Source organism: Salvia hispanica, chromosome 3 (assembly GCF_029641045.1).
Source record: "Salvia hispanica isolate PSC_SH4W2 chromosome 3, Shi_PSC_v1, whole genome shotgun sequence".
In the NCBI taxonomy this organism is placed as follows: domain Eukaryota; kingdom Viridiplantae; phylum Streptophyta; class Magnoliopsida; order Lamiales; family Lamiaceae; genus Salvia; species Salvia hispanica.
Genome location: NC_142694.1, coordinates 57,387,228 through 57,399,337, shown reverse-complemented (window position 1 = coordinate 57,399,337; position 12,110 = coordinate 57,387,228). Strand labels below are relative to the sequence as shown.

Genomic DNA, 12,110 nt, shown 5'->3' with positions numbered 1-12,110 from the left:
TTTAAGTGTAAAAAAGATTATCCTTATCCATGAAAATATAATCTAAGCACGCAATAAACAATGGTGTTAAGCTTATCCAAGCAACTTGAAATAGAAATAATCCTTGTTCTAGAGACAGCCATGCCCATTTCGACACAGAATCATGCGATTTTAGGTAGCTTAGCATAGCTAGCTAGGCATGTGTCAGGATTGATATTAGTAATGCTTTTCTTCTCTGTCAAAAAGTGAAAACTATAATAACTAATGTTTGCTATGAAAAAAATACTCCCTCCCTCCGTTCTAGATAATTCGACTCAGTATTCTATTTCAGACCGTCTCACATAATTTGTCTCATTTCACTTTTACCATTTTTGGTAGTGGACCTCATATTCCACTAACTCATTCTTACTAACATTTTATTATAAAACTAATATTTTAAAAATAGGACTCACATCCCACTAATTTTTTCAACTCATTTTTTATTAGATTTCTTAAAACTTGTATCGGGTTAAAGTGTCACAAATTATCTGGGATAGGACGGCGGAAGTAAATATCTAGAGAAAGAAAAAGGAAAATGGTGACCAATGGAACCCAATCCCTTCTGAGTTCTGACACAATAAAATGATGTGTGCGTGTCGTTAATTAAGTCGTGGATAGGGGCTGGATTGAGTGACCTTCTTAACTTCCTCCACGTGTCGCCGTCTAAATCTCTTAACCCCTACCTCTAAAATTGACTACTTGGTATACCTCTAAATTGACTAATTCTTCCACGAGAGTATACACTTTTAATTATATATTATATGAATTTTAATACACAATCATACATAATTATTAAAGTAAAAAAAAAATAATTAAAATATTGTTAGTGAAAAATAAATCTCATTTTATTTGAGAGAAATTTTTTTCTATTTATTAGAAAATACATATTGTTATGAGATAGACAAAAAAAATAGTACATATTCTTGTGGGACGAGAGTATTGCCTAAAAATATGAATATTTAAGACTATAATGTGTATATGGGTTTTAACGTATAAAAAATATAAAAGTAATTGCATAACGTGGATATCGAAGCTCATTATATTAATAGTGTAAGTATGTGGTAAAATTATTTTTTGAAAATAAAAAAAAATGAACTAATTTTGTAGAACATAGTACTAGAATGGGATTATTTTTGGGAATGGATGGATTATTTACATTGTTTATAATTAATCCCTCCCTTCCGCATGGGTGTTCACACTTCTCTTTGTCACAGTTATTTAGGAAACTTATTTATAATGTAAATGTACGTGACCCTCATGTTAGTATAATATAAATTTATCACGTGAAATTGAAACAAGCCAAAGTGGAATGGAACACCATCAATCACAATTAATTGGTAACACATGTATTATTCAGTTATTATTATACTGTCCAAAATTACTGAAGCTATTGTGTCAAAAAATATCTCATAACATCAATAATATCCAAACAATACTCATGTTAGTGTATGGTCTCTGCTTTTGTAGTTTGTCAATTATGTACCAGCTTTCCTTCGCACTATGCAGTGATTGATACATGACAGTTTTATATTTGAACTAAAGCTGTTGTACATGAAAAAAATCATTATCCATAAAAAAATGTACATGAAACAATTATTGCTTAGCACAAATCAATGATTTCAGTTTTGGGGTCTATTTAAAGGCCATAACATGTTCCTAAAAGTGTAAGCAGACAGGTGATTTCTTTCATATGGTAATTTATTCATATCTTGTATAAGTACTTCAGTAATACATGTATTTTTCTTAGCACGTTTCTTGAATTTACAGTACTAACAGAGTGCTTTAAGATATTGTGAACGAGCTTGTATACTCATGTCGATGTAAGCTTCGAAATCTCATTTGTTTCCTTTGGACTGTATTGCGCTCATCTGTCGCATGAGCACATCTCATCATAAATTTGGGACGTCAACAATTAGGCAGAATTTAAAGTGGCACCTTCAAACGATATATTATTTGCATCGAACGCGAGCTTCACATTTAACCAATTACACCATTCATTTTGGTTGTCATCGCCATATATATATACTTGATTTTTGTGTGAGTGAAGAAGAAACGGAATTGAGAGATAAAAATGCTTTTCAATAGTATATCTAAAAACTTCAAATTAGTGTGATTTTTGTGTGAGTGAAGAAGAAACGGAATTGAGAGATAAAAATGCTTTTCAATAGTATATCTAAAAACTTCAAATTACACAAATGAACTCTTTCATGTTCTAAGAGCATTCCCAACAGTTTCCTTAAAACCTCCCTTATTTCTCCCTAACTCCTGCCACATCAGCGCCACATCAGCACCATAATTTATCTCCAGTTTTTAGCCAACTTTTAGCCAACTGCTCAAATGGTTTCTCCCTTATTTCTCCCTAACTCAACATTTCATTTTTACGTCATCACTAATTTAATTGTTTTATTTTTGTATATAATAAAGCTAGCTAATTTAATTTATTAGACAAAACAAATAATAGTAATAAAGTTCGTTGTATTAAACACGGGTAAACATTACAACGACGAAAATTAATTAAAAAAAATAGTACAGGAATTAAAAAAAAAAACAAAAAATATATTTATCGCCGAATTATCGCCCACAGTGGTCGGCGATAATCCGGCGATTTTTCGCCCGTTGGCGATAAAACGGGAGGAAAAATCGCCGAATTATCGCCGACCTCTCCCATTGGTCGGCGATAACTCGGCGATAGACAGCGAAAAAACGCCGACTTTTAGCCGGCACCATTGGGAGTGCTCTAAGCATAGATAAAACCAAGTATTATACGTATACAAGCACATAATAACATTTATTGTGCAATTCAGCCATTATTGAAATCATACCACGTTTTCCATATTCAAAACATCACTCAAATATTATTAATTGTACCCTAAATAATTTTTTTCAAAATAATTGATCATACTAACTCTTCCTAGTAACAAAATTATCTTCGGCCCAATTAGCCCAACTCTCCTAAATATATCATGCCAAAACTATATTTAATTCAAGCCCACTACCCTAATCCCAAATTATAAAATAATTTGGAGATATTAAAATAGGGAGTAATACAGTTGAATAAACATTTTCAATTTTGAAGATCATGAAGATGAATGGATAGTGCAATAGTAAACTAATCAAGTATGATGGACCTACATTGAAATTTTTGACCATGACGTGCTCCTCTACGCTACTAATCCAATAGTATTAAATTCTATTATTATTTTATCAATTAATCAAGTACTACTACTATAGTTTTGTATTGTTAATTTCCTAAAAATCACTGTAATTATGTAGATAGGGTGATGAGTCAGAGGGGCGCAGCTGAAGGTGGAAGGCATGGAAAGAGGAGAATACCACCTAATTGGACAACAAAGTTGCTACTCCTAATCCAGAGGCAAATTTTACTATTTCATTAATCATTTCGAGGTGGTCATTTGGGATCCCAATACCCACTACCTAACCTGGCTGATTAGAAATTAGACACCAAATTAAAATTAAAAAAATAGATTTCTCAATTTTATACGTATTACCCAATCAGGAAAGCCAATTGCAAGTGCCCTTCCTTGGTTCCTGCAATATTCTTAGTTGGAGGAAAAGAAAAAAAAAAACAATTCGTTTGACATTTTTGTATACATTCACACACTTTATTGTAGAATCATCTACTCTAATCACGTTCACTATGAATTACTACAAATCATGTCACAATTTGTGCATATTGGGAATAACTAGAAGATGAAAGTTTCACTATAGTGGAGTTTTAATCTAAAATTACGAATTTATTCAATAAAGTGATGCATGATTTAAATACTCGTAACATGTTAATTGAGTTATTTTTCTATTTTAGAAAGTTCCTAGATAATTCAGTCATTTCTATTTTTGCCAAAAAAATAACTCTTACTCTTACTTTATTCTGTCTTTATCTCTTTTACTTTATTCACTATCCACTTAACACACTATTCTTAATCTTCATGCCGAAAAGAAGCACATCTATTAATAAGGTATAGGTGAAGTATTAATCTCCAATATCTGGGGATTGGGAATGATTTTGTTTATATTTTATCCAATTGGATGCATGTTTAAAACATACTTATAAAGGGTGACAAGAGAGATTTAATCACAATAATTCGGGATGGGTTACATCAAGAAGTGGAAGCTGATCCAAACATGAAAAAAGTCAAGATGAGTGAGGGTATGATGATGAGTAAATCACATGGTTCCAAAGATAAAAAAAAAAAAAAGAGGAGAGAGAGCACATATCTAGGATAATTGGATTGGATTGGATGGTACTCTTTTACTATCACAAGGACACTATATTATAACTACATGCATATTTAGACCATATCATATCTAATAAACAAGAATAAAGTAAAATGAAATAGTGTATATAAAGATATGGATGCTTTCAATTTCAATGAACCCCTTTGATGGAGTCACGTTTCACCAAATCAAGATACAAGAATGGTAAAGCTACGCCACCGCATCCGTTTTCCTAATTTGTGAAAGACCTAACTTGCTTCTCTCAACAAGGTTTTGTTTTCAAATTACAAAGGTTAATTTCATTCCATAATGTTGATATCATATCATCTTATTTTGAAATTTTGAAATGTTAATCATTGAATTTCGTAATGTTTGTGTATATCTTCTTACCTGTGCAATGTGTTGAGATAATGCTTTCTATTTACAATTTATTATAAAAATGAAATAGGATCCCTAATGAAGGACGGACAGAATGACAAAATGAAATTTTTAATGGGAACAGAGAGAGTATCTTTTTATTTAATACTCCCTCCGTCCCCAAAGAATATGCACTTTAGATTTGACACCGTTTTAATGCAAAATTGGTAAAGTAAGATAGAGGTAGAGAGAAAAAGTAAATAAAGTATTGTTAGTGGAAAATAGGTCCATCTCATTAAAGAGAAAATAGTTCCAAAATTAGAAAGTGCATATTTTTGTGGGATGAAATAAAAAGGAAATAGTGCATATTCTTGTGGGACGAAAGGGGTACATACATTACACACTTTTTTTTTTAATTGTTGTGCAAAAAAAAAATCCCTCCACTATTATGAAATGGAGGCCTCCACTATTATGAAATGGAGGGAATATGAAATATTAAAAAAAAAAAAAAAAAAAAACCTACACTAACTTTAGCCATAATTTAAAGAAACAAAGTAATACTACTACAAAAATAAAACTAATTATATTCAATAGACTAGATTAATACTACCATGGCATTCTCGTAATTTTCTTGTCTAACAAGGGCTAAATGAATTGGTTCAACTTTATAAATAAAGGGTTCCCATTCATTCCCGAAGACCTCGCAAGATAGCAGCAGCTTCATCTCTTCCTACCTCTTTACTCCAAATTTGCAAGTCAAAAGTCCAACATATCTTAACATCAGTTGTAGAAAGAGAAAAGGAGAGAGGATGAACACTGAAGTCGATGAGCAGATGGCACTCATTTCTCAGTACTATCCTGATGCTCTTTACACCCAGTTTGTACCTGAAGACGGTTAGTAAACCTATTAACTAGGACTACTATTCTTTTTTACTTACTCTATTTACATTTTTTTAGTATCCCTCATAATCTAAAATTATTTTTTTCATGCACATATATATGTACAGAAGATAAACACCCCCTGTGGTGAGCTAAAGTACGATAGCCAAAATGTCCAACAAAAAAATACAAAAAAACAGCTAAGACAAAATCTAACAAACAATCTACCAAAAGAGCAAACACAGAAACACCAAGCCCAAAACCAACAAAATCAAGCACATATACTATTTTGTATGTTTTGATTTGTATATGATATGAGTGTATGTTTGGTGTGTGCAGGGGCGGCGTCAAAGCCAAAGGCGCGGAGGCGGAGGAGGAAGAACAAAGGGTGCGAGGGCGGGGGCGGGGAGGGAGATGGGGCGATGAGGAAAAGGAAGTTGAGTGAGGAGCAGGTGAAGATGCTGGAGGAGTGCTTTGGGAGCGAGCAGAAGCTGGAGTCGGAGAGGAAGGAGAGGCTGGCCGCCGAGCTCGGGCTTTACCCGCGCCAGGTGGCCGTGTGGTTCCAGAACAGGAGGGCCAGGTGGAAGAGCAACAAGCTCCAGGAGGAGTACTCCAAGCTTAAATCCGATCACGACAACGCCGTCCTTCACAAATGCCGCCTTGAAACCGAGGTATATTTTTTTACGCTCTATGTTCTTTTACTATTATTATGATAACAACGAAGCACAACTCAGCTGGTAATATACTTTTTCTATTCAAATTATATAACAAGAGTAAAGAAGAAGTATCTTAACAACTGAGGTGAGCTCAACTTCGTTGTCAAAATGTAAATATGTTAACTATAGCTTTTCTAATTATTAGTATTTTTTTGGTAATACTTTGACAAATGAAGTAAAATTTTACTCTTTTACGTATGTAGAATAATTAACCACACTATTTTATCCATCCACTTAAACTCATTATTCACTTATACTTTATCACTAAAACTATGTGTCATTTATCATCAAGAAAACTACTCCTCATTTATTTCTGAGTTTTATCTGCCTAACAGCTCATGTATGTGTACGAGGAAGTGATTAAAAAGATGCCATATTTGTGTGGCTAGGTGTATTTTGGGGGGTGAGATAAAAGAAAAAGTAAGAAGAGTTGGGTGCATGGGTGAAGATGCATGCACCCTAGCCTTGAAAAATCATTTCCCATTTTATTTTTTACTCTCTCCGTTTGTCATTAAATGTTTCATTTTCTCTTTTTCTTTTAGCTGAGTAAACTCTGCATTCCACTGACTCAATATATTAATATTTTATTATAAAATTAATATATAAAAGTAGGCCACATATTTTTATTAATTTTTCTATTCACTTTATTACATAAAATTAAACAATTTTTTTAAATCCGTGATTGTTAAATACTATGAGACATTTAATTATGGACGAAATGAGCAGGACATTATTTAAATCCGTGATTGTTAAATACTATGAGACATTTAATTATGGACGAAATGAGCAGGACATTAGCATTGAAATACCAAAGAATTGTAGGGTTATTAGCAAATGTCCGTACCACGTGATTTAAGGTGGATAATGCTAAGCCGTGGCTCGGTTTGATGTTGCTGCACATGCCTCTCCCTGCCACGTGTACGTGCAGGATCCACCCCCACCTCAACTAGTTGTCAGATTATATTCTTCTTATTTAAAATGGAATCTACTACTAAGTCAAGCTCCCAGTATTACGTTTCAATATCTAATGTGCATTTCACAATTAAAAAAAAATTGTTATAATTTTATGGTACAGCTTCTGAAGCTGAAGGAACAACTCCAGGAAGCGGAGAAGGAAATACAGAGGCTGTCAGATGGGTTTTCAAGCAACAGTCCATGTTCATCCTTCTCAATGGAAGCACCACCTTTTCTTGGGGAATTTGGAATGGAAGGATTAGAGAATGTGTTTTACAATTCAGATCAGAACAATGGAATGGAGTGGGATAATCTCTATTATATGTAATTAGGGCTAATTTAATTTGGACTAGTAGCTAGCTCAATTAGAATTGGGGTTATATATATAAGACATTCAATATGTAAATATTATTAACTCTCATGTAAATTAATCCCTAGTTTTATCCGTTTGCTTTATGGATAGGTGTTTCATTTTCAGTAAGTACTGGTCAGTTGCAACACAATTATTACCACTAATTAAATGTCACTAGCATAACTTGCTTTTTTGACTACTAATGTTGCCACTTTGTCGTATCTCTTGTCATTATTCTGTTTTTTTTTTCTCTTATATATCTATATATATGAAGAGTATCACACCAAAACTTTTCCCAAAAAATGACATGTTCTGATCCGTTGTCCTTTGTATTATTGATGCGTTTTACTATAAAAGAATATATACTGAATATAGAAAAATTATCGTCACAAAATGTTATTGTATCTTGTTGTCGCTGCTGCATGTGAACACGAGAGTCTCCACATCTGCCACTTTTTATTGAAATACTTCATTGTATAAACAGGCTATGGTGTTGAGTAATCACAGAACACTCAATGAACACTTCAATTTGACATGTACACATGCTATCAAACATCATTGGCATACATACATATAGTACGTTTCCATATAATTTGAATTGTACGATCATACATGTTTATACCAATTCTATCACAAATTAAAGCCACAAGCTTATCATACGAAACACTTCGTTCAACACAATGAATCCGTTTGCAAAATGGCGATCGTATGCACTCGCTGACACCAACATTATTTACCACCCTATATATATTCACACACCATGTCATAATACCTAGATTGACATAAAACAAATGAATATTTCACTCTTATTTTGTCAATTGTGCACTAAATCATGTTGTGAACGTATATGGTGTCATCTGATACGCTCGGATTTTGCACTATTTTAGAGCCCTTATTTGGCCTATTTTTAGTGGCTTAATTGCAATTCATGTTCATATTTCACATATTTTATCCATTTTGGTATTTTAACATGTTTTGTGAGTATTGTGCATATCTGAGTAAAAAAGATAGGAAAAAGTCGAAGATAGAGTTCTAGAGCGTTCAAGACGCCCAGCGGCCCACTGCGTGTGTCGTAGCGACCACTGGTCTAAAGGAACTGGCAGCGGAAGCGTGCATGAGAATAAATCACATAATAATCGGATCTATTTAGCAGATTATTTGGACAAATTCTATTCGCGTAATTCTTACTTGTATCATGCTCATAACTTGAATTAATCATGTTTTAAGTGTAATTGAAACCTAAAACATGCTTTTCTACGGAGCAGAAATAATACCTTATTAATTCTCCAAAGAATTGATGATGGCTAGCGACTTCTCCACGTGATGCTTTGAATACTAGACCACGGATCTTCTCTCTGGTTCCCGAACTGTACTCCAATGTCAGTGTGGGCTGATCTCACCGGAATACTATGACTTAAATAGAAGAGACAGAAAAACTACTCACAGAGGAGAAGGAAATTCGACCAGCTCAATATGAGGGGGGCAAAATTTTCGAAAATTTTAATAATAAAAATTGTGATTTTTCTGTCTCATTTATTCTCTTATTTATATTAAGTTCCTTTTGGGCCCAGACAGGGGTCTATGGAAGATTTTGGATATGCGCTCATTCAATTTACTTTTTACTAATTAAATTGAACCCACAATTTAATATAAGCTTAATTGTAATATTACGAGCAGCCACTACAGAAGTAATATTGAACTCTCCTCATCCAAATCCGAAATTATAAGTAATCCGGGTTTCTGTTTTATCTTTCATTTCCCGTGCTTAAGATTAAAATGTGCATTAATTAATTAATGTCTGCTATGGACTTAATTAATTAATTTCTTATTAATTCCAAGAGTGGACTTAACATGAAACGCTTATTTATTATTCATAGAGTAATCAAACTCCAACTAGCTGGGTTCCGAATAATAAAGCCTTGTGTCGCACTTCTCTTGAGGGCATTATCAAACGAGACTCACCTCGCGCACGATTCAATATAATAGCAATCCTAGCACCACTAGATATTAATCACCACTACCCAATATATCAGGATTATTGGGTTACGAAAAACCCGCACCATTTGATAAGTCAAAGTAATGCATAATCAATACCGTATGCTCAATGCTACCTACATTGATTAAGAAACAAATATTTATCAAGACGCATTTCAGTAAATAGCTCAAGGACAAGTCTTGTTGTTAGATCCGTTCAGTGTTGTACCACACCAATGTCATCTTATTTCAGTAAGGCTTAGAAATATGCGGACTGCCATTGCAACATTTAATGATGGATAGTCTAATTCCATCTAGGTCGTGAAATTCTTCTTTTTCTTTGTTTAGAACTGGCCGTGTTACCTTAAAGTGGACGCCGCCCACAACCGGTCTACTAAAACAAAGACTTAGACTTTGTTAAGTTAACTTATACATTTAAACATGCATTAACATCCATTAAATGTAAAAAATAACAACATCATGACAAAAATAATATGCTCTAAAATAAGATGCTCTAAAATAAGACTTTGTGATTTGACGCTTGTGCCCTTGAATAAGATGCTCCAAAATATCTGCTCTCTGCTTCTTTCTGCTCCTGTCGCCAACTTCTAATTCTCCCAGGTCTGGACGACGACATCTGAATTTCACTTCAATTCCATCTCTTTTGCATCTGCCATGTCAGGTAACAACAACTCCTTGGTCCGACAGATTTATTACGCACCTGAACTCAGAAATATAGATCAGCGCCCCAAATACACAGAATTTTAACCCAAAACCAATGCATGAAACGAGTCTTATCAGACTTCATAATATCTTTCACTGTTACATGATGAAGCAATATATCTACATCATGTTCTATTACATTATTTAGTCAGTTCCTTACATTAATGTGTGAGATTTATACATTAAAATACCGTATCCGTACATCAATATCTGTATGAAACCAAAAATAGAAAAATAAAAACATAAATTACAGAAAAGTGTTGTTCATGTGCCCTAGCCAAATGGATTGTTAAACCCTAGGGGAACAGATTCATCACCCTGCCATTGATGAAATTTTCATTAATCAGTGGGTACTACAACCTAGCCCTATGGATTGCTAAACCCAAAGAGTATGAGTTCAATAAAATTTATAGAAAACTAAGTGGTGTATGACATTAAAATACTACTTTCGTACATTACTAAAAAAGTCATATACGTTTGGTTGCTATATCTGTACATCATGTTCTACTCCATTATTCAGTCATTTCCTTACATTAATGTGTGGAATTTATACATTAACAAACCTTATTCGTACATCAATTTTTGTATGAAACCAAAATAACAAAAGTAAAAACATAAATTACAGGAAAGTGTTGGTAATATACCATAGTCAAAATAATGTAAACATTTACCTAAATAATGTATCACAGCCTAATGTAAGCAAACAAACATTTCTTCAGGCTGTAACATACCATAGTTTAACACACAATAATGTTGAACAATAGTTTCAAATAATGTAAATTAATATATGCTTAAATAATATATCAAAACATATTATAAGCAAATACAAAACCCTTAAGAAGCATACAATGTAACTCAATAAACATATTAATGTAATAAAGCAAACAAAAAAAAACAATAATATAACAAATTAGTATATAATAATATAAACATATGCCTAAATAATGTATCACAGTCTACTGTAAGCAAGTATTTTTATGAAGCATATATAGTAACTCTAAACATTTAAAATTGTAACAAATCATACCATAACACATAATTAGTGTAGCCCATCAGTGCAGAAGATCATATTAAGCAGATAATGCAACACAGATCATACTATACCACAAGATAATGTAGCAAACCTGGTAATGTACACATTAGTTTCAATAATGTATAAAAATGTGTTGTAACATATAATTCACCCACATGTCTTTCGACTTGCTTGGATATTGGAAGGGCGTTCTTTCTTCAGCATTTTCCGTATTAAGCACAAATACACAATTACTCACTGCAAAATGACTAAATTTACACTATCAAGAATCAATTTTGACAATGAGGGAGACGAAGCACAAACGATTCAGTCTAATGAATAGAAACAATAGCCATATGGAACTCAAACCCAGAAAATTGGAATCTATAATTAACATAAAACTAAAATATCAATGATGAACAGAAACACAAACAATTGGAATTGATATTAACCAAAAACCAAAACAATCAGTAATGAACAGAAAACCATTTGCAAAAACCAAACAATTTATGAATACCTACAAATTGTGAGTTTGTTGTTCCCCGACGTTGAAATCACTGAAATCAGTCTTCTAATGATGAAAAGTTGTCGTACGATGGAATAAAGTACAATATTCATCTTGTTGACGGTGAAAAACAGGCATGATTTCGACTTCGCGGCTAGATTTGGCGGGCCTAGGGTTGGGGGTAGAGAGAATGAATTGGGGGGAAGAGAGAATGAATGAGGGTTGAAATTGACGGAGAGAGAGGAGAGAGATTGGATTGTGAAATCGTCGCTCAAATTAATTCCACTAATCTCAAAACAGTTTAAAAATTGCTACGCATTATTTTGTGATACTAAAAGGGTGTAAGGACATTAATGCACCCCTTGCCTATAATCCTCAACGACT

The 12,110-nt window shown here is 33.2% G+C and overlaps 1 protein-coding gene across 1 annotated transcript; it reads left to right on the top strand.

Moving 5' to 3' along the window:
* The first annotated feature begins 5,324 nt into the window (after nucleotides 1-5,324).
* On the top strand, nucleotides 5,325-7,641 carry LOC125215897 (homeobox-leucine zipper protein ATHB-40). Its single transcript, XM_048117479.2, has 3 exons — nucleotides 5,325-5,505; nucleotides 5,830-6,161; nucleotides 7,282-7,641. Exons 1-3 carry the CDS (start codon nucleotides 5,421-5,423, stop codon nucleotides 7,486-7,488), a joined length of 624 nt encoding a protein of 207 aa, XP_047973436.2. The 5' UTR covers nucleotides 5,325-5,420; the 3' UTR covers nucleotides 7,489-7,641.
* Nucleotides 7,642-12,110: the final 4,469 nt, after the last annotated feature.